The sequence below is a fragment of the Limanda limanda genome, chromosome 2, assembly GCF_963576545.1.
Source record: "Limanda limanda chromosome 2, fLimLim1.1, whole genome shotgun sequence".
NCBI classification, from domain to species: Eukaryota; Metazoa; Chordata; class Actinopteri; order Pleuronectiformes; family Pleuronectidae; genus Limanda; species Limanda limanda.
The window spans coordinates 16,711,320-16,732,894 of record NC_083637.1 but is presented as its reverse complement, the minus strand read 5'-3'; the positions used below and the strand labels follow the sequence as shown (position 1 = coordinate 16,732,894).

Here is a 21,575-nt window from a genome sequence, read left to right as displayed (position 1 = left end):
AGGTTCTTGCAGTTTTGATACAGTTGGTTGACTTGTGATAATAAAGTACCTGTGATGGTAGGACGACTGCAACGCGTCCGATTCCTTTGTCATTTTTATGCTTTCACGTTTTCTGTCCCACCCTCGAGCATAGACTTGAAACATGGATGACATGACTGCTTCCCATAAGGCAAGCCAAAGCTTGAGGTCAGAAATTCTGCCTCCTCCATGTTAGTGGATGGGATCTCAACAAACTAAAAAGTCAAATTTATAATCATAATAATAATAATCATTTTATGTAGTTCACACTGATGCTTGTTCAAGTGTTTTTCCAGTAAGTTTGCTTTTGATCAGTTATTTGATGCTATAAAAATTAGGGGACATTTGACATAGACAGTTGAGACAGACTCACCAAGTACCTCGCTCCCCCGACTCCATCCAGTGCTACTGTGCACTCTGGCTCCAAATGTGCAAGGTGGCCGCCTTCGTATCTAGGATATTTTGGCTTCATTTCTGGATAGTGGGAGGAAGCTGAGACACATTGTCATCTTTATATACATTGTCTTGAGAATTCACGGTATCTCAGGAGCACCATGATGGAATTGGGTGAAATGGGCACTTGGACTCAAGGGTCAAAGTTTTGTTAATCAATACTCAACATAAACGGCCTACTGGATAAAATTACTTGAGGTTTTATCAAGGCTAATGTCACCGTGATAATAAAACGAATACGCTAATGTTTAATAGAAAAGTACGCCATTTTAGTTTGGTATGTTGATAAGCCTTTGTCTAACAGCACCAGACAAAGCAGAGCTGTAAGGATGGCACAAATAAACATACTGACCTGATTAAACTCATTTTGAGGACCTGGAAGGACATCTGCACCAAACCTCATGGAGTCATCCAATATTTGAGTCGTTAATCAAACAAAGAAAAGAAATTTGAATTACATCCCATCATCGGTTGTGGAACTTCTGGGGAGCCACACCATCAGCTCGGCTTATAGACGCAAACACAACAGAAAGGCAGCAGACGTGTGTCAGGTATAATATTTGCAACTGTTTTTATTTTCAAAATGACCAAGAGGGGAGGGGGGGGGATTATAATAATAGCAAACATTTTTGCTTCAAAATATTGATTATTACATTGGACTTTGGGGTATATAAAGGATCACAGTTCAAGAGCAGAATGAGGGATATACATACAGTACAGGTGAGCATAGCACCGTTTTACACTGAATACCGGTGTACGTAGCTTTGTGTATGTGTACAGAATTATACTAGAACTAGAACTCTTTAGAACCAAATTTGTGTCGTGGGAAAAGTGACCTGTGTGGAGGGGCGGGGTCTCGCTTCCTTGTCAGTGTCGTCCCATTTTCCAATATCCTACACCTCAAACTCTTTTATTTATTTTTTCATCCCAACCAGATGTTGTCAAAACATTATTCTTGAGAAAAGACAGAAACACAAAGTTGGTATTGGTGAAACATTCAGGCGTTCCTTTACAATGCAAAGCTTGTAAATAAGATTGTGGTTCAGTGTGGATTCTTGCCGTTAGAGATTTGTTTTTTCCACACCCCTTGTTTTCCTTCATCACAAAGCCTGTCATGGGTTCTCCATAAATCAACAGTTACAACATCCATGAGTCTCTTTAACACACCTTTACATTCTTTGGGCTGGGTATCAGTGACACAAACTATAAAGGTTTCAACATGACCCTTCAGAGTGATGCTTTCAACACAAACTAGTCTATAGAGGATCTATATATATATATATGCTATGTGATGAGTGGAAGACCTGGTTTGAATAGTACGACCCTCAGTTAGAAATCTATTTGTTGTGGAAAAACAGGAGGAGGATTTGACCCTGTATGTCACACATATATTTTTAAACGTTACTATTCTTAGGGTCACTGCTCCAGACTGGTCTGATGTGTAGTTATTGTGATAAGTTCTTGTCGAGCAGACTGTCAATGTAAAACAATAACGCTGCCTGTCTTAGCCCGACAGGTGACCAATGCTCTGCATTACCTCACATGCATCCTTTTCCAATCACAGAAACACACACACACACATTTCCATATGAAAATATACTGGGTTACAGTGACAATTAACATGCACACGCACACTCATTCTCTCCCATACACTCCCACACATACACACACACACATGTATTCAAGCTGAGCTGTCCCACTCATGGGCTTTCAGAACACTGAACCCAACCGGAGAGGAAGTTTCTTGAATATTACAATTATTTCTTTATACTGCAACGCAAGAACTGATTGGCTATCTCCAGGGGAAACCAATGCTGACCCCCGAGTGATACAAGAAGAAAGATCAAGAAGAGGACACACTATATTCATACAAACACACACTCACAGGCACACACGCAGTTTTAACTACACTGGGAGACAAAACAACACATTCTAAATGCTCCATTACCGACCACTTCACTTCCTCCAATCCAAGGCTTTTCTGTTTGATATGGCTTTACGACTGTAGTGCAGGGGATAAGCCCACTTCCGTTTCATTCCAAACGGACCTAGGTTCATTCCTGCTTTTTTAACTGCTGTTGAGAACTGTGACATGAGCGAACTGAACTGCATGAGGGTTTCTGAGGCCTAGGAAGAGAGACAGAGGATACAACACTGATAATACAGAAGACCGAGAGAGGTTCGCTGGTGCAACAAAGTCCGCTGGAAAAAAAAAATACTGTTCCTTTACATTTTTTCTCTATTTTATCTCAACAATAAAAACTGTATATATATATTTATATATATATATTCTTCCACTCCACTCTTTGGAGAATTCAACCTGCACTTCTACTTAATAACGAAACTATGATGGCTCTAGGAAATCTGGTTCGGATTAGATAACCACGCCCGTCGCGGACACTTCTTCCTCTGGTCTTTGCAGCATCACTGTCTAATCCTTCCTGTTCTGGTTCCAGACTGAGGCAGAAGCAAAACTTTCCACATTCCTGAGAATACAAGTACCATCCAGCAACTTCAAAACCATTACTAAGTCATTTATTGTAAGACACGAGGGGCGACAGACACACACAACCAACCACACACATTCTCATGCACACACACCCACACAAAGATTGTATTCCCAAAAAAACGCACATTATCTCACAGAATCACACCACAGATTACAAACAACTAGGTCTGGACAGTGATTTACTGTACACAGCCACATCAAGTGCTAAAGTTTCAGGAGGTTGAGGATATACTGTTTGTTATGTATAGGGCTCTCTGTTAAAAAATAATCCCTACTATATACACACGCATTAAATCTATTAGGGGTAATATTTTGCTGAAAAATATATACGCCTTTGAATAGTCTGCTCGAGAAAAAAAACTAAAACATAAATCGACTATGTTATTGGCACTTGGAATCACTAAACCCGTTATACGTACAGTGATCTTACCGCAAATAATTCAGTTCAACTGTAATCTTGTTTCTTGCCAAATATAATGTGTGATTACAAAGTTTAAAAAGAGCCATATTGTCTCAGAGACAGTTTAACAAACTTTCACAAAAAACCCCAAGCCCAACCATTTTTCAAACAAACTGACAGAACTTTAAAGCCATAATCTGGCCTTTTTTTTGCTTTTGTTTTCTTAAGAGACGTGGGGGGAAGAGCAGAGGTTCTTGAAGAGCACATCGTTGCTCCGTATTTGACCAGAACAAAGTAAAAATTCAATTTTCAAAAGCGACTAATAAAAGCTTACAGTTATTCTTTCCATGCAATCATATAAAATACTACATTTCTGTTTCCTGTTAGGCTATACTTGATATTTACATGTTTTCTTTTTTTATCATACAGTAAATCTGTACACTTTGAAACACATTTTAAAAGTCTGTCGTTACCGTGGTGATAAGGTATTCTCAGAATTTTTGTGGGGTTTCCACTGAGAATTGAGTTCCCTCACTGCACCGCCTGAAGTGAGGGAAAAGGGGATTTAATCCGTCTTGTTGCCATGGTGACAATCCTCAGTGAGTTCCTGGTGGACTCGTTCCTCTTTCCTATGATTTGTTTCTTTCGGTCGGAGGAAGGGAGGGTGACGGTTTTAGGGGAAAAGGAAGTTTGCAGCAGCCACACGACAAGAGCAAATGTGGGCAGCAAATCTCTCAACAGTTTCACTTCCCCAGGTTTGAACTGTTTCCTCCAGACTTTACTGGGGTTGGCTGCTGACGCTGTCAGTTCTGTGCGACGATGGAGCTTTCTGCTGTTTCTGGGGCTGTGGTTTTAGCTGCTGCTGGTGCCTCTGGTGGTGAGATTGTTGCTGCTGTTGTTGCCTTTGCTGCTGCTGTTGCTGCTGTTGTTGCTGCTGTTGCTGCTGTTGTTGTTGTTGCTGCTGTTGTTGTTGTTGCTGCTGTGTTTGCTGTTGGTGTGTCGCCTGGGTGAATGTGCCCTGTTGTTGGAGTGGGAAAGCTGCCTGCAGAATCAGCTGGGTAGACTGGTTACTATGAAGAAGACGAGTGCCCTGACAGAACAGTGCAACAATATTAGAATATGAAACAAATAATGCTTTTCATCCTTTCTAATCAATAAAGCCCTTTCTCCCTATGCAAAACACTTACATACACAAACAATTACAAATAAATACAATAAATTCCTAATAAAATGATTCCTTGTATAGTGGAAACCGCTTATAATGATCACAGATATAGTGATTCAACGATAATATGGATAAAAAAACATTGTTTACACTGTATAAAAGACACTTGTTTAAAGCAATAGTATTTGCTGCCCTCTACTGGTACCTGTAGAAATTGCTGTTGTTGTTGCTGTCCCTGCTGGCCGCTCTGAGCCACCATAGCTGTTTGGTTTTGGCCATCAGGCTGACCTTGAGTCGGTTGGGCCGGTTGCAGAGTAAGGGTCTGGGTCTGGCCTGCCTGCTGAAGTGACAAAGATGTTAACACAGAACAGGACATATAATCAAAACAAGGAGGACAAATTAATTAAGTTTTGTTTGGAATATTAAAGTCCATTTTGTGCTTTTGGAGTCCTTTGGATTACGTTTCACTGACATCACTGATACTACTGATTATGATGTCACAATCGATTCTCTAAGGACTCAAATTTTAAGGATATTTTGTACAGGAAATATAAATATGAAAAAAAAATGAGTATAACAAGCCACCTTAAAGAGCAAAACGTTTTCTTTAAAATTTCTTAATAGCCAAAGGAAATAGATTTAATCTGTTTTTGAACTTCATTCAGACCACTCAGAGTATTCTACAGTATGTTTTCTTATTTAATATAATTTAGCAACTTCTTCTTCTCAATCTCAAATACCACTATGATAATAATTTCAGGACTTCATTTATCCAGAGGAATAGTGCAAATACAAAAATCAACAAAGGGACTTGTTGCATCACCTGTTCGTATTTTAATGCAGGATTAATACATTTAGAAACAGCTGTGATATCTTCTATCTATAAAATTGAACAGAATAATTGTATTTCCGAAATTGACTTTGAGCAGAGAAGTAGAAATTATTCATATCGAACGCACACCTGTCGGCTTATTAACCCAGAGGGGGAAGAATCTGAGATGGAACTGGGATGGTTCAGTTCCATCGGTCGGTCTGACTGATACTGGACTCAGTTTAGCACAAAGATCCAAGATCAGAGCTCAATAGATTCTATATCAGCTGATGATTCAGTCATCATCATGGGCCAGTGCATCCATCATGCTGCACAACGCATGAGTGTCATCACAGTATTTACTTTTACAGCAATCGGACCAATTACTTCACACATCAGTCGTGTCCTAACCTCAACTCTGGGACCTCATTTGGAAATTGAAGTTTACAGGTGAAAACAGTTTATGAAGTGCGCACATTATCCCGTCAAGTATGTTGTTATAGATCCTATTCTTTGCATGAGAAGGGATGTACACACAAAATGGGGTCTGAAAGATGCGTAGGCAACATTATTAATGAGGCCCCGGATCTGTTTCTTCAGTTCCTCGGTGAGTCATGGCTTTGTTCTTACCTGTTGCCCACCAAAGGGGTTGTATGCGGTGACCACCTGTCCCATGAACATGGATGTGGGCACCATGACTGCCCCACATGCCATTGGTGCCGTCACCAGCTTGGTCACCAGCTGTTGCGCTGCTGGGAACCTGGAGCGTGTGAGAAGAAAAAAAAACAATAACAAACAATGCATTTCAGCATCCACAAATAATACAGCATGTTAAATATTCTGGTGAACAGCTTGGTTATTAAGGAGCAGTCTTCATACCGTATCTGTCGGTCCTGTGTGAAGGTGGCCACGGTTGTGCCCTGTGGTGTGTTGTTCTGCGGCAGGTTGGTGCTGATCTGCAGCACGTTGGGCTGCCCGGGCTGGGAAATCATCATGGTGTTGTACAGTGGGGCAGATACAGAGCCCTGGGTCTGGGGCTGAGGCAGGGCAGGTTGCTGGGGCTGACGTTGGGGCTGCAGATGGGCAAAGTGGAGAAGATTGGAAGGACATGACATGAATTTCTATAAATATATTTGGGGAATTACTGCAGTTTTCCCTGTTTGATTTTACATTAGTACAAGTCCAATTACTTGTATTCAATCCCAAGCCAGTCGACACGTTTATTCAATGCTGATTAAGCCAAACGGTGCTAGGTAAATTGCAGAGTTTTAAATCTGGTCTGTAATCACATTCCTGTGCTCAACTCCTAGTAGGGATGTATTTCATATCAAAGAGTAATGATTGGTTTGCCAGAGCTAAAGAGGGGAGCAATCGTAGTGATGGAGATGGAGTAAGCTAACTAGGAGCATGGTGAAGGTTTTCAGAGGAATATCTAGGAAACATGTGGACGACCACTGGTTTGGCTTTTCCTCATGGAGAGTCCTGTTTATGTAATTATTTTCACTGCCAGAAGAAAGATTCTGCAATGCCAGTTTCAACTAAACATAAAACACAAAACAAACAGTATACAGTGAATACAAATTAATTGAGGTAAAAAATCCAGAACTATCATCACATTGTTTCATTCTGCAGTAGCAAGATGTCTATGCAATAGATAATGGAAAGGAAAAGGTTTTACTGCAGCCGTGCCAAGAAGACAAAGACGACCCATATCTGGCTTACTTTATAAATATTTTTGTAATAAAAGAGCATACAGGGATGGTCGCACACGACTATGAATGCTTTACAAGACTTGGATGTTCCTGTGAGTGTCCTGTGAGCCTCTCACATGATTAAACACACAGCATCCCCTGTGGCACTTCCTGTTACAACTCTACAAAACAGTACGGTCTCTAGATCTTCAGATAATCTCCACATAAATGTGACCAACACTACTGATTGAAGGGGACCTTGAATTTAGCATTTTTTAAGTTACAAATATGGCCAATTTATCTGAGGACGACAGATGATCATATTGGAAATCCATCATGCACAAGTTGTAAATCATGCAAAATACAGTCGGGACATTTTGTTCTGACCTGAATTGGCATAAAGAAAGGAGTATCCCTATGTGTGCTCTGTGTGTGTGCGTGTGAGTGAGTGTGTTTTTGTGAGTGAGTGAGTGTGTTTTTGTGAGTGAGTGAGTGTGTTTTTGTGAGTGAGTGAGTGTGTTTTTGTGAGTGAGTGACTGACTGACTGACTGACTGACTGACTGACTGACTGACTGACTGACTGACTGACTGACTGACTGACTGACTGACTGACTGACTGACTGACTGACTGACTGACTGACTGACTGACTGACTGACTGACTGACTGACTGACTGACTGACTGACTGACTGACTGACTGACTGACTGACTGACTGACTGACTGACTGACTGACTGACTGACTGACTGACTGACTGACTGACTGACTGACTGACTGACTGACTGACTGACTGACTGACTGACTGACTGACTGACTGACTGACTGACTGACTGACTGACTGACTGACTGACTGACTGACTGACTGACTGACTGACTGACTGACTGACTGACTGACTGACTGACTGACTGACTGACTGACTGACTGACTGACTGACTGACTGACTGACTGACTGACTGACTGACTGACTGACTGACTGACTGACTGACTGACTGACTGACTGACTGACTGACTGACTGACTGACTGACTGACTGACTGACTGACTGACTGACTGACTGACTGACTGACTGACTGACTGACTGACTGACTGACTGACTGACTGACTGACTGACTGACTGACTGACTGACTGACTGACTGACTGACTGACTGACTGACTGACTGACTGACTGACTGACTGACTGACTGACTGACTGACTGACTGACTGACTGACTGACTGACTGACTGACTGAGCGTGTGTGTGCGTGTGCTGTGCGTGAGTGTGTGTGTTTCTGTCCCACCTGTGTGAGGATCGGCTGCTGTAAGCTTTGCTGGGGGGCAGGCGCCTGCTGCTGGATGGTGAGCTGCTGAGTTCCCGATTGGATGGGGTTAATCATCGTTTGATGGACCTGATTGGTCAAAGAAGTTGTTTGTTGGACCGTCCCCACCTGAGGGAGCTGCACGTTCATCGCTCCACCCTGCTGCTGCAGCAACATCTGTCGAGATCAAATGAAACACCCTCAGTGGTCTGTGTGTGTATACATAATGCATGATTGCAGTCCTGATCTAGGTCAGGTAAGCTTGGTACAATTCAACAGGAAAAGACTAAACAAGATAAACTGACTGATCTTTTTTAAAAGAGACACAGAATGCCAGTTTTGTTTGAGTAACTGAATACTTATACAATTGAAAACAATCATGGGGAGAAATATAAATGTCGCTGCTGAGCTTGTGATTGATTTGACAAGAGAAATTACTTTTTAAAAAGGTAAGTATGTAGTTATGCTGACAGTAAAGTAAAAAGTAAACTTTACAATAGACTGAAGTAGCTCTCTTGTTTATTATCTCCACCAAAAAGGTTATGTTTTCATTGTCTGTTTATCTGTCTGTTTGCAAAAACTACTGGACCACTTTCTTGAAACTTGGTAGAAGGTGGCAAAAGGTGTCACAAAAGAACCTGCTAACTTTTGGTGTATTAAATTATTTTATTTGAATTTATTATATATTTTTTAAACATTTGTGGGAATTTCTCAAGAAATATGGCAGATATCTTTATATGAAAAATCAGGCATAGGTAGTGAGCCATTATCTATAAACAGGCAAATTAAGTGCAGATCCACAGAGTGATGCATTTCATTCAGTTGCTGTACAGTATCAAATCTTGCTTTCAACTATATTAGAAAATTTATATTTTGTTATGTAAACAGTTGGCAGAGAATGTCTGTGAACATGGTATCCGAGTATGTATCTGATTGCAAATACAATATAGTTATAAGACATATGAGCTTCTAGTTATTTGTAAAGTGCTGGTATGCATGGTTACAAGCATACATTAATAATGCTTCTTGCTCACTGTCTTGACTAATGCAGGAGTCATGAGCCTCCTGGTCTTTGACTCAGCCATAGATATGTCATCCAGCAGCTAATACTAGCTTGAAGCCTCGTGCCAGTGGAGTAGTGGAGCCATAAGCGTGTATGTGTATCGGTTTACAGTCGCTAGATCCCAACCCTCCCTTTGGCCTCTTCTGATTGGTTGGAAGGGCGAAGCTTACTCAAAAACTTTGGAGGGTAATATCTCTGTCCAGCTGCCAGGGTGTTAATGAGTCTGAGTCACTGACGCCTCTGACAGCAGCTCTGCACAATAAGTTGTGAATAAGTTATGAGCAAATGCTAAAGAGCATATGTCAACTAAAGAAATAATGAATAAACCTACAATGACATAAACTTGACCTGAATTAAATGCGTTGAAAGCCAAAGTTTGACATTTTAAAATGCTGCTGCCTTGACAGCCATCATATGTCTATATCTCACCTGAATGCCCTGTCCCTGGACTCTCTGCAGCTGATCTTGAATGTGTCGGAGTTCCTCTTGCTGCCTCTGGATGTTGGACTGGATCAATCTGGTCCTCTGCTCCAGCTGGTCCTTTAGGTGCTGCATGGCGTTCACCTGTGCCGTGAACTCAATCACCGGCTGTGGGTGGAGAGGAAAAAAAGAGCAGGTTAGATACTTCAGGGGTATCACCAGTGTGTGTGTGCGGTAAGCAGCAACCTGTGATGTTCAACACTTGGTAATGAGCAGGTATCAAACTCCACAGCAGGGCTACAGTGAATGATGATTATTGTTGATCAACCTGCTTATTATTGTCATACATTGATTTATAATTGAAACTTTTAATCAATCCACATATTGTTTCTGCTTTACTCAACGCCACATTATGTAATGATAGTAGCCAAACAGTAATTTAGTGCCATCATTCTCACCTGTACGTTTGTCTGTAGCTGCTGTGGTTGCTGTTGTTGTTGCTGCTGTTGTTGTTGCTGTTGTTGTAGCTGTTGCCGTTGTTGTTGTTGTTGCTGCTGCTGCTGCTGTTGTTGTTGTTGAGTAATCATGCTTGGAGTCACACTCTGGCTTGTGGTCTGAGAGCTCATTGACTGTAAATACACACATGATCAACAGTATTATGACAAATCTGATGTATAAATTCACCTAAACCCCATTGCATTATGTTTGCTATTTGTAACTGCTTTAAGCCTATGAAGTCTCACCTGGCTGCTGATGGAAGAGCGACGCTGTGAAGTCATCTCCATGGTGGAGGCTATTGACTGCCGAGGAGGTGTGGCGGTGTCCATGTGTAGCTTGGAGGCTGCAGAGAAAGAATCGCTGATGAGCTTCAGTCCTAATCAGAACATGCTGACCATATCATCATATTACAGAGCCTCGACATCCCAATAAACTGAAATGAGCACAATGAACTGATGGGCCAATAGCTCCTTTTAAGAGAAATAAGTTTAAAGTTGTATGTATGTAAATTCAAAGCAGGGTGTGTCTGTCCTTACAAGTGCAAGTGTTGTCTGAGACATGCGTCGAGGACTTATGGGAACTCTGCGAGGAGCTTGAGGGTGATGGGCTGCGGTCAAATCGCTCCAGAGCCTTCTTGAGGCTTGATGTATTCACCTGTGACTCTGAGCCAGAGTCTTGACTCTAAACACAGCAGAGGAAAAATGGACATGATGGCTGATCCTTTCAAAACAAAAGTCAGGCATAATATAGTTGGAAATGACAAAGCTGGTTGGTGTAGTGAACATTAGAAAACTCAAACAACAAATCTATATTTATTTTTTATAAATATCACATATCTTTTTCTTGTTTATTGTTATTAAATAATACGGATAATGTATTTCTGAGAAGTATAGGTGATATCTGGTAGTAGTTTCTCACCTTATCCATAGTGACATCTGTGTTCGTCTCCTCAATACCAAGTTCCCTGCGCTGTTCTGCTCGCACTTCTGCGTAGCTGCAGTTTGAACAAAAAAAGGGAGGTCAGAGACCGACATATATGGAAACAATGTTGTGTTTGGGAGACAATTTAGAAACGCTGCATCACAAGTAAACAGATCATAAAAGTAGATAATGGTCTGAAAATATCTAATCATAGCAACAAAAAAAATTGATAAATGTCCTAAAACAAGGGAAGATGAGACTGGATTCAGCTGCAGTACCTGACTACTGTGTGTGTGCAGACAATAAACTCAGGTCTAGAGTTCCACTGGTGATAGGTGATGTAGTAATGTGTCTGCAGCCAGATCCACTGTTGACCTTTAGTCAGGAAACGGTAGTAGCAAGACTTCCCTTTACCGTACTGCATCACTTAACAGGAGAGAGACGCAGGTGTACGAGAGCAGAGGTGTTAGTGACAACAAGCAGAGAAAGGCTTTTACAAAGAATTTAAAAAAAATAATTAAATAAATAGGAGCACTCACAGTGTTCGTGACACTTTGCTAGCGTCTCCAGGTCATCCACATGGTAATAGTCATACCCTGATGTTCCCAGAACCTCGAAAGGAAGGTAACCTATGATTGGGGGAGCTCTGAAGAAGAGAAGGCAACATTATAGGACAATATCTGATAGAAATACATATCATGTAAATACAATGTTCATAGTTCAAAATTGCCCCGCTGGCCAGACACTGTAGTAAATATGGAGATAACATGTGTCAGGCGTGTGATTGTGTGTTTACCTGTGGTCTAAAAAGAGGAACTTCCATTCTAAACTGTGCCTAGACGTAAACTCTTCATTGGGCTCCTCCACTGTACACATCTCCTGCAAATAGAAAAAACAACTAGAATCAACATCTCGCAGTTGTTTGCCTCAGCGAACCGATTTTTCAGTTTACTTCCATGTCTGTTCACACTCTTATAATTAATGCAGTGAAGACATTAAAATAATAAAGTAAATGAAGAATAAATTAATATAAGGTTATAGTTAATATGACCAGAAAAAATCTGATAATTGTATCTTTTAGGTCAAGTTCACAAGAGTTAAAGGATGGACCACCTAAAAACATAATGCCTCCGGATATGTCTGACGCAGTCACACAGGCATAAAACCACAGCAGAAACATTAGATATTATTAGGTGATGACTATGTGCTTTTCCATTAGTGTGTGTGTGTGGGGGGGTACCTTAATAAACTGTGGTTTGGCCAGTCGAACAGTGGCTACAAAGCACACCTGGTCATCAAAAGCAGGTTTTAGCGACCGCTGTAAGACTCCTGCCAGACCGTTCCTCTTCACGTTGGGAACTTCAACAACAGAGAACACAGTCAGGGATTAAACTGTTTAATGTGGTTCTGTAGGCCTCCATTGGTAAGACATGGAATCCATGGTTGTTATGCAAAACAGCCAATATATACATATTTTAACTTGACGTAATTGTCACCTGTCTTCTACCTGATCTCACATTTTATACCAATTGATTAATGACTACAACTAAAAATGGCCGCCTTTTACTTGACTTACTGTTGTTGAGTGACTTGAAGTTTCCGATGAACTTAACGTATTCATAGATGGGGGGTTCTTTGGGGTCAATGGCCCCACGTAGCATATGGCAGCAGAACTCCATTTGATTCTTAGCTAAAGAAAAAAAATTAAGAAGTTACAAAAACAAATGTTTCAAGGAACAAGAAGGAAATTGAAACCAAACAGTGAAAAAGATGCCAAAGCAACAAACAGGGCAGTATTTTTAAAATATTTAACTGAGGCTCTAAGAATTAAAGTGATGAGTGTTACTGACTCTTCAGGTAATCGGGGTTAACGCTCTCGGAGGGGTCGCCGGGGTGCGTGGACAGAGCCTTGTACACATCGGAGTGTTCACCAACTGGCAGGAAGTTTAACAGGTTCTGGTCCACCAAGTCCGCCTGTGGAACACACATACACATGCATGAGAACAAAGACGAACACAAACACACACAAATCAGGAGAAAGATCAAACCCCATCTAGAGAAAGATCAAACCCCATCTGTCATGTTGCTTCCTTTTATGATGTCTTTGTAAAAAAACTCTCAGGGATACATGTGGACCCATGGGCTTTATCTGAACTCGGAGAGTCATGCCAAGGCTTAGAGTGCTGACTAAAGTTCACCAAGCTGAATAACACTTTGTCATTCATCTCTACTTATTTAACACACACGCCATTCTGCCTTGTTAAATCTGAACAAGCTTGTTCTACAATAACCTCAATGAGTACTACATACTGTACCTGGAAAAAGATAAGATTCTCTGTTACTCACCGGTAGGTGTTCTAGTAGGGAAGTGACACTCTCAGAGACGTAGAGGATATTTCCATCAGTCATCATTGCTATAAAGAACCCATCCAGAGCCTAATATTGTAAGACAAGAAGAAAAAGTGGGTGATACATTGGTCTACAGCAAGAGAATACATAAAAGATGAAGGCTGTCATAACTTTGACTTTGGTTAAATTAAATCGTATTTATATATGTAATTCCAAAGAAAATTAAGCTGGAAAAAATTAAATAAAATAAAAAGCTGCATGTATTTGTTCAGGCGAGTTAGAACTGAAATTCAGCTGTAATAAAACAGTGGAAATATGTTGTCTCCAGGTATACATTGCAAATTGTTAGATTTCTGACCTCCAGCATGAGCTGTGTGAACTCTTCATTGCTGAGAAATGGAGGCTTCCAGTCCTGCCTGATCTCACTCGACTCCGACTGAGCTGCCATCTCTGAGGATGGAGAAATAGAGAGAGGAAGAACTTAAAGATAGAATCAAATACAAGTCTTGCAGGGAAATTCTGAGAAAAAACATGATGACTCAACACCAAAAGAAAGCAGGCAAAAACACGGGACAACATGGTGTAAAAATGTATCGATAATTGAATGCACAAGGTCAAAACAAGGCAGTTAAACACAACCTCAGATCATAGTGTACCAGAGCAGTTGCAGCTGTCTGTTAATTAACATGCGCAGCAATAACAGCAGTAACCCATGTGATGTAATTAAATATTTCAACAAGTTATCCTTGTAGTCAGGAGGCGCTCAGAAAGGATTATGAGGAGAGAGACAATGAGAGGATGTCGATGTAGAGCAGCACATATACAAAATTTAAGAATGGTATGATTATCAATAACACAAACATAATATGTCGACTATACACAGTGAGGAGGTTAAACTTAATTTAAGAGTAAAGTACACACTGCAAGTTTATTGGTGTAAACAAGCCGGAACAGCAGTGTTCATGAAATGTGAAGCTAAATATAAAACAAAAAATGTCCACCCAGCGAGGTGCTCAACATAAACACAGGAAGTGAAGGTGAGGATGGTAGAAGACCCTGACCTTTGTGTTTACACAGGAAGTCGATGCTTTTCTGCAGGATGGTGGACTTGTCCATCTTCCTGGTGTTGCCCGGCAACATCGTGCCGAGTTCCTTGATGAGGACATTGAACTGGTCTCTCCGCTTCTTCTCCGACTTGTTTCGGGACACGCTACAATCCAAAGCACAGTGTGGAATTAGACTCACAATGGTTTGTTTTTGTTCTGTCTTTTGGCAGATTAAGTGACACAACATGCTTGAAAAAGAGCCAGTGTAACCACTTTGTCACGTGAACCTGGAAACAATGAGGTTAGAAATAGTCATGTTTAAATATACTCTAGGTCTGTTCATGACACAATGCTTTAAATACCATGTAATGTTAAACAGAATGATGGGTGTCTTGGTCTGAGGTCCATACTGCACTAGTTGTCTGTATCTATCTCACCGTTTTGCTTTGTCTTTTTCATCTTCTTCCATCAACCCATCAAAGATGCTACAATCATCCCTAGAGAGAAAAGATTACACAGACATTTCAGAGTTTACCACATGAGCACATGTGTCGGCAGTTTGAAAGCAGATATGCATTGTTAATTATAGTTAATGACGGATGTTGGCTAAAAGAGGATTCCTACATGCCAGGAGCAGGGTTTATTTTTGGGTCACACAAAAAATAGGAGTGAGGCAGACAGAGAGAGAGAGAGAGAGAGAGAGAGAGAGAGAGAGAGAGAGAGAGAGAGAGAGTCGGAAGGAATGTGTTTTGCTTGCCAAGGAGGTTACGAGTGCTTTCGTGCAACAAGGCGTGTTCTTGCTTACGTTTCAATTAATGTAGGTCAATGCAAACACTTTGAAGTGTACGGATTGAAACTATAATTTAACATATTCCACATTTTAATACGGTATCGCACAATAAAGCAAGACATCAGTTTTGCCATTTGGGCCTGCAATTATTGATAGAATTCCTTAAACAATTGTATTTGACAATAAATAACCAACTCATACATCTTGACATATTTTGTCTATATGCAAGCACTTTATGATAAATCACAATAAACTCCTTAGTGGCCACTTTATCAGTCGCTATCTAACAAAATCCAATAAATCTGTTCTACCATAGAGACCATTTTTATGATGCCTATAATACTCAGTCTTTAGTGACAACTTCACATAGGTGTTTACTCAACTACATGTTACAGTTCCAGATCTACGCCTCCCCCACCATGTATGTAAATAGGTAGGTCAACAAACAAAACAAACTTTCTGTATTCATAGAAAAAACCTAAACCTTGTAAAAGTAGAACTGAAACGGCATTAACTTGGACTTTAGGTTGCTACAGTGTGCAATGTGTGTGTGTGTGTATTTCATTGCATACCCTACGCTTGATGTCATTGTGGCTGCTGATCAGGGCTGTGGTTGGAGTGAATTGCTCTTTAAGCGTGAGGTAGGCATTTGGAAGATCACCTGGAGAGACAGAAAAACAAGTATTCTATTAGTTCCCATCATGAAATATAGTAGACTACAAACATGAATAAGTGAATAGGTCGGCACACAGTAATTTTATATAACATATGTTGCAACTTTTGTTAGCGATAATGTGTTAAAATTGTGTAGTTTTATTTACTCAGCTGGAAAACACAGCTTTGCATGTGTGAATGGAAGTGTGTGAGGTTATTTCTCACCCCACTGCAGCTTATGCACGTGACCAGTTAACGTCTTTTCTCAGGGGTCATAAAAAGGGTTTGGGGTCAAAGCTGTCTCCAAAGTCAAGACCAGCGTTAAGGTCATCGGGGTCAAGAGGGGGGGTCGGACCATAGGAGAGACATAGTGGTGAACTAAACCTGTGGGAGAAATCAGAGAAAAAAGTGCAATCACATTAGGTCATTGGGTTCATTCTGGGCACAGCTTTTAGCAATTTTTTTATCATCCATCTAAAGCCATGAGATGTAACTGCAGCTAACAAAGTAGAATTAAATTATATTAAAAGATCCTTTACAGGAAAGAAAACACCTGAAATTAACACCTAAAAGGAATGGATGAACTCAATAAACCTTCCGACCTTTCACCCACGCCTTTTTCCTGGAAGAATAGTACTCACTTACAATACCAGTTGATCTAGTTTGTCAATTATCATTAGATGGAGCACAACGCAACAGATCAACTGATCATTAAATCTGTTTCCCAAACAAGCTACCACACAGTGCAGTAGATGATCACATTTAAACAACCAATGACAATTTTACTTTTTATATTATGTATTTTTCATTTTTACATATACTTTATTTGTGAACAACTTAAATAAAGAATCAAACCATGAATAACTAATAAAATAGATCTTATAAATTAATACAGTTGAAAGTGTGAACAACTTCTTATGATTGCATTATTAGCATTGGTAACACTCGAAGGTGTTTTCGAATGGTGATTAAATGTATTTTGACTTACTTCCTCAGAGGACTCCTTGCACGTGAAGGGAGCCGTTCTTCCTGGCACTAACAAACCCTCACGTGTAAGCCACACCTCACCTGCAACATGAAAAAACCATGGACTAACAAACATGCCACTCAGCCTGTGTCCACTGTTTACCATGCAAGCAAATTCTGGAGGCCAACAGGGAACGTGTTCGTTGCTGCAAGTTGAAAACAGGCTAAAGGCTGCATCCCACCACAAAAATCATCTTAGAATTGATTGGTCAATATATTGATAGAAAATGCCCATCAATAAAATAACAGTTTTGTCCAAAAACATTTCAAAACAAAAAAGATATTTGTATTACTATTAGATTTCAGCTGTAACTGATTCTTATGGATTGCGCAATCAATTGTTTGGGGGGAAAAATGTCACATAATTGCATAAAAATCCCTTCACCTCAAGATGAGGTTTGAGCACCAGTCCACAACAACAACACATAAAATTGACAATGACATAAACAACACAGAAAAGCAGAAGATCCTCACACATGTAAAACTTTAAGCAATGCATGGTTTGTTTGCAGGACAATAAATGACTGAAACAACAACATTTGCAGATTAATGGTTGAATGATTGGCTAATTGTTCCAGCTCTATTGTTGACATCTATTAATAAGCTGATTATTTTCTCAACAACGTATAATTTTGTTCGGTTTGCAAGAGCCAATGTGACCTCTTCCCAATGCTGCAGAGAGTATCCATCCAGTAAAGGTAAATATTAATGTGAAATTTCTCTCCATCCTCTTCAAATCTCCACATTTTACCAATCTGGCAAATGTGTCAAATCAAATCAACCAAATATACTTTACTGTGCCCATGGGGATACTGTTCTTGGGCCAAAGTTCTAAAGCAGCTGTAGAACAGTACATTGTTCAACAAATAACAAACAACACAACACCAGGAGACATGTTGTCATTGTGGACGGTCTGAAAGTGCTGTCTCCCCAAAGTTGTCAGGCAGTCCCTGACACTGGTGGGACAGCAGAGCAGCACCTGGATCCCACTGTATCCTACTGAAACCACATATAAGAGGATTTAGCAGTGAGATATGACTGTGGTCAGGAAGGTCACAGTGGGAAGAGTAAAACCTCTGATTGCACGATCCCACTTAATGCACCAGGTTTGATGTGAGACAGCAGCGACCTGCAGGTACAGAAGCTGCTCTGGAGCCTCCAGCAGCCTTTAAACCTGCAGCCATTCACTCCTGATGCCCAATAAGTGAAGCCTCATTAGCCTGGGCTCCTTCCCTGGGCTCCTTCTCCCCCACTGTACGCCATTGTCAATGAATCAACACTGGTGTGTGGGCAACATGGCAGCCCCCCCGCCCCCCCGGACACACACCACAACAACAAGCTCAGGACAAATGCACGGAAACATCTTTTTAACGTTTAAATGCACCACAGGTGTGTTCGTTACACAACCGAGATAGAAGCAGTACATGGAGTTAGCTCACATGCTAACTAAGCCTCTGCTACCGGGGGGGGGGGGGGGGGGGGAGAAATAACTGTGCTCGTTTCACTCACGACGACGCGCTGACGACCCGTAAACCCATTCACCTTTACTACAGCAAACACTAGAGAGTGTGTGTGTGTGTGTGTGTGTGTGTGTGTGTGTGTGTGTGTGTGTGTGTATGTGCGTGCGCCTGTGTGTGTTTATGTATGTGTGTGTGTGTGCAGGCTAGCACCGAGCATCGAGCTGTCACGCAACCACTGACATTGAGGAGAAAACACTCGGTGAATTGTTACCGTGGCTCCTCCGGCAGCGAGCGGCTCCGCGGCGGGAGAGACACCGAGGCTAGCGTCCGGCAGAGTCCGAGAAAAACGCGACTGTCCGCGGAGGAGAAGCGTCCAAACCCGGCGATGGTGGAAACATTTTCGCGGCAGATGTATATACACACACACATACACGTACAGTCACACACACACACAAACAGTGACAGGGGTGCGCGCGCACACACACACACACACACACTGGGCTCTGAATGTGGGTCACTGGGCCTTGCTCTCCCTCGAGCTCCGCGGCAGTCCGACCGCTTCCGCACGGCGACAGAAACACACACACACCGGTCCCCGAGCACCGCGGTCCCCCGCCCGGACAGCTGCACGACCGGGGCTCCGAGAGAAGAGATCGCTGCCTTTTGAATGAGCCACAGCGGGTTCGTGTTTTACTTACTGGAGCAGTGCAGGCAGGCGGTGGGGGCCAGGAGGACTCCGGGGGCCGGGGAGGAAAACAGGAGGCCTACTCCACAGTACTGTCATGCGCAGTGGAGACAGTAGGGCGCACTATTTTGCAAGTACAGTAGTAGCAGCAGCAGCGGGGAGAGGAGCTCCAGAGACAGGGGGAGAGGAGAGGAAGAGACAGGGAGAGAGGAGAGGAAGAGACAGGGAGAGAAAGAGACAGGGGGAGAGGAGAGGAAGAGACAGGGGGAGAGGAGAGGAAGAGACAGGGGGAGAGGAGAGGAAGAGACAGGGGGAGAGGAGAGGAAGAGACAGGGGAGAGGAGAGTAAGAGACAGGGGGAGAGGAGAGAAAGAGACAGGGGGAGAGGAGAGGAAGAGACCGGGAGAGAGGAGAGAAAGAGATAGGGGGAAAGGAGAGGAAGAGACAGGGAGAGAGGCAAGGAGGAAACAGGGAGAGAGGAGAGAAAGAGACAGGGGAGAGGAGAGAAAGAGACAGGGGGAGAGGAGAGGAAGAGACAGGGGAGAGGAGCTCCAGGGATAGGGGAATAGGAGAGAAAGAGACAGGGAGAGAGGCGAGGAGGAAACAGGGGGAGAGGAGAGGAAGAGACGGGGGGAGAGGAGCTCCAGAGACACGGGGAGAGGAGCTCCAGAGACACAGGGAGAGGAGAGGAAGAGACAGGGGGAGAGGAAGAGACAGGGGGGAGAGGAGCTCCAGGGATAGGGGAATAGGAGAGAAAGAGACAGGGAGAGAGGCGAGGAGGAAACAGGGAGAGAGGAGAGAAAGAGACAGGGGAGAGGAGAGGAAGAGACAGGGGGAGAGGAGAGAAAGAGACAGGGGGAGAGGAGAGGAAGAGACAGGGGAGAGGAGCTCCAGGGACAGGGGAATAGGAGAGAAAGAGACAGGGAGAGAGGAGAGGAAGAGACAGGGGGAGAGGAGAGGAAGAGACGGGGGGAGAGGAGCTCCAGAGACACGGGGAGAGGAGCTCCAGAGACACAGGGAGAGGAGAGGAAGAGACAGGGGGAGAGAAGAGGAAGAGACAGGGGTAGAGGAAGAGACAGGGGGAGAGGAGCTTGCCTGATGGCAAAGGGGTTTCCCCCTTTTTAATCGACCTCCAATCACAAGCCCCACAGGTAGTGACGTTTCAGCCACACTGTCGAGGTTCCCCTGACTTTATATAAGAGATGGATGGATACTCAGTTGATCCAGAGGGAGATGTAGGTATCCATGAGCGCGCAAAACAGTGAAACACGAGAGCATAAGAATAATAAAAGGTCAAAATAGGTCAAGAAAAAGTTCACTGCAGTGAGATGAATGTCCAGCCAGCAGAACTACTACAAACTTGTAGTAAAGAAGAATGTTTCGAATGGAGATATTGAAAATACAGATATTTTGGGTATAAGATAATTGGAAGACAGAAGTAACAGTATTGAAGCCAAATATAAATACAGATTTATAGATAAATACCTGCTGTTAAAGTAAAAGTTGTATTGTGGTGCTGTTTGACCTTAGGGCCCTTTATATGAGGGGTAATGCAATTAGATGTTCTTCTCCTTTGCCCACTTAGCGACCATATTTATTTATTAAACCGAACTCAGAGAAAAGTCAAATGAAGATGACAGAAGTACATGACTAAATAGTACATGACATTTATCCCACTAGAAACAATATCAAGATGTATGGATATTGATAACAAATGTGAATTTATTCTGTTTTATTTTGAAAATTGTTAGCTAGTTAGTGTTGAATATATAAAAAAGTAAATGAGAGCAAAAAAAAATCCTAAATACAACATCTACAACAAGGTGACATAGAAAAATGGAAGTGACAGTGGAGTCTGGTCATGAAAGGGCTGCAGTAGAGGTTTCTAAAATTAAATGAAAACTATTTATACTGTTCATAGGATAACAGGATATGTTGTCAAGACACATAAATCACATAGTTCCTGCAAAATGAAAGCTCTCCAATACACTACAGTTAAAAGACAAATCCTAAGACTTAATTTGCAAGCAATTATAAATGATATCCTCAAAGATTCAAACAATGCTACTCCTGGATAACTGCTTTTCATTTGTCATTTTTAAATAATCATTTTATATTAAATAACAAAACCATAATAATACAGAGGTCAGCTTACACTGAATGCAAAGTGTAGCCCGTCCTCAACTGTTCTTCACCAATCATTCTGTCTATCAATCAATGACTCAAACATTATTTGTAACGCACGTTAGAATAACAGCAACCAGAAGCCTAACCAAAACACCAAAGGCAATGTTGGAGGTCAAATTAGGTTAAAGGTCAAATA

The 21,575-nt window shown here is 41.9% G+C and overlaps 1 protein-coding gene across 3 annotated transcripts; it reads right to left on the bottom strand.

Moving 5' to 3' along the window:
• Window positions 1–1,018: 1,018 nt before the first annotated feature.
• Window positions 1,019–19,325, bottom strand: clockb (clock circadian regulator b). Of its 3 annotated transcripts, none has more exons than XM_061084299.1 (24): window positions 19,267–19,325; window positions 17,071–17,150; window positions 16,308–16,466; window positions 16,001–16,089; window positions 15,076–15,135; window positions 14,654–14,802; window positions 13,951–14,042; window positions 13,590–13,679; window positions 13,094–13,217; window positions 12,820–12,933; window positions 12,484–12,602; window positions 12,040–12,122; window positions 11,783–11,889; window positions 11,522–11,669; window positions 11,241–11,316; window positions 10,859–11,003; window positions 10,568–10,665; window positions 10,283–10,453; window positions 9,834–9,992; window positions 8,324–8,518; window positions 6,236–6,429; window positions 5,987–6,116; window positions 4,751–4,885; window positions 1,019–4,470 (listed from the first exon to the last, which is right to left on the bottom strand). In XM_061084299.1, the coding sequence occupies exons 4-24, from the start codon at window positions 16,015–16,017 to the stop codon at window positions 4,159–4,161; spliced, it is 2,718 nt and encodes a 905-aa protein (XP_060940282.1). In that variant the 5' UTR covers window positions 16,018–16,089; window positions 16,308–16,466; window positions 17,071–17,150; window positions 19,267–19,325; the 3' UTR covers window positions 1,019–4,158. The 3 variants fall into 3 exon arrangements, with proteins under 3 accessions (XP_060940282.1, XP_060940298.1, XP_060940290.1); XM_061084315.1 differs by having other exon boundaries at window positions 4,751–4,882; XM_061084307.1 differs by lacking the exon at window positions 19,267–19,325 and adding an exon at window positions 18,840–19,037.
• Window positions 19,326–21,575: the final 2,250 nt, after the last annotated feature.

Bases quoted from the DNA above. Each gene is read 5' to 3' on its own strand.
- clockb (XM_061084299.1), bottom strand. The intron at 14,803-15,075 runs GTGAGATAGATA...TTTGGATTGTAG, and splicing joins GAAAAAGACAAAGCAAAACG to CGTGTCCCGAAACAAGTCGG. The intron at 9,993-10,282 runs GTGAGAATGATG...CTCCACCCACAG, and splicing joins AGCTACAGACAAACGTACAG to CCGGTGATTGAGTTCACGGC.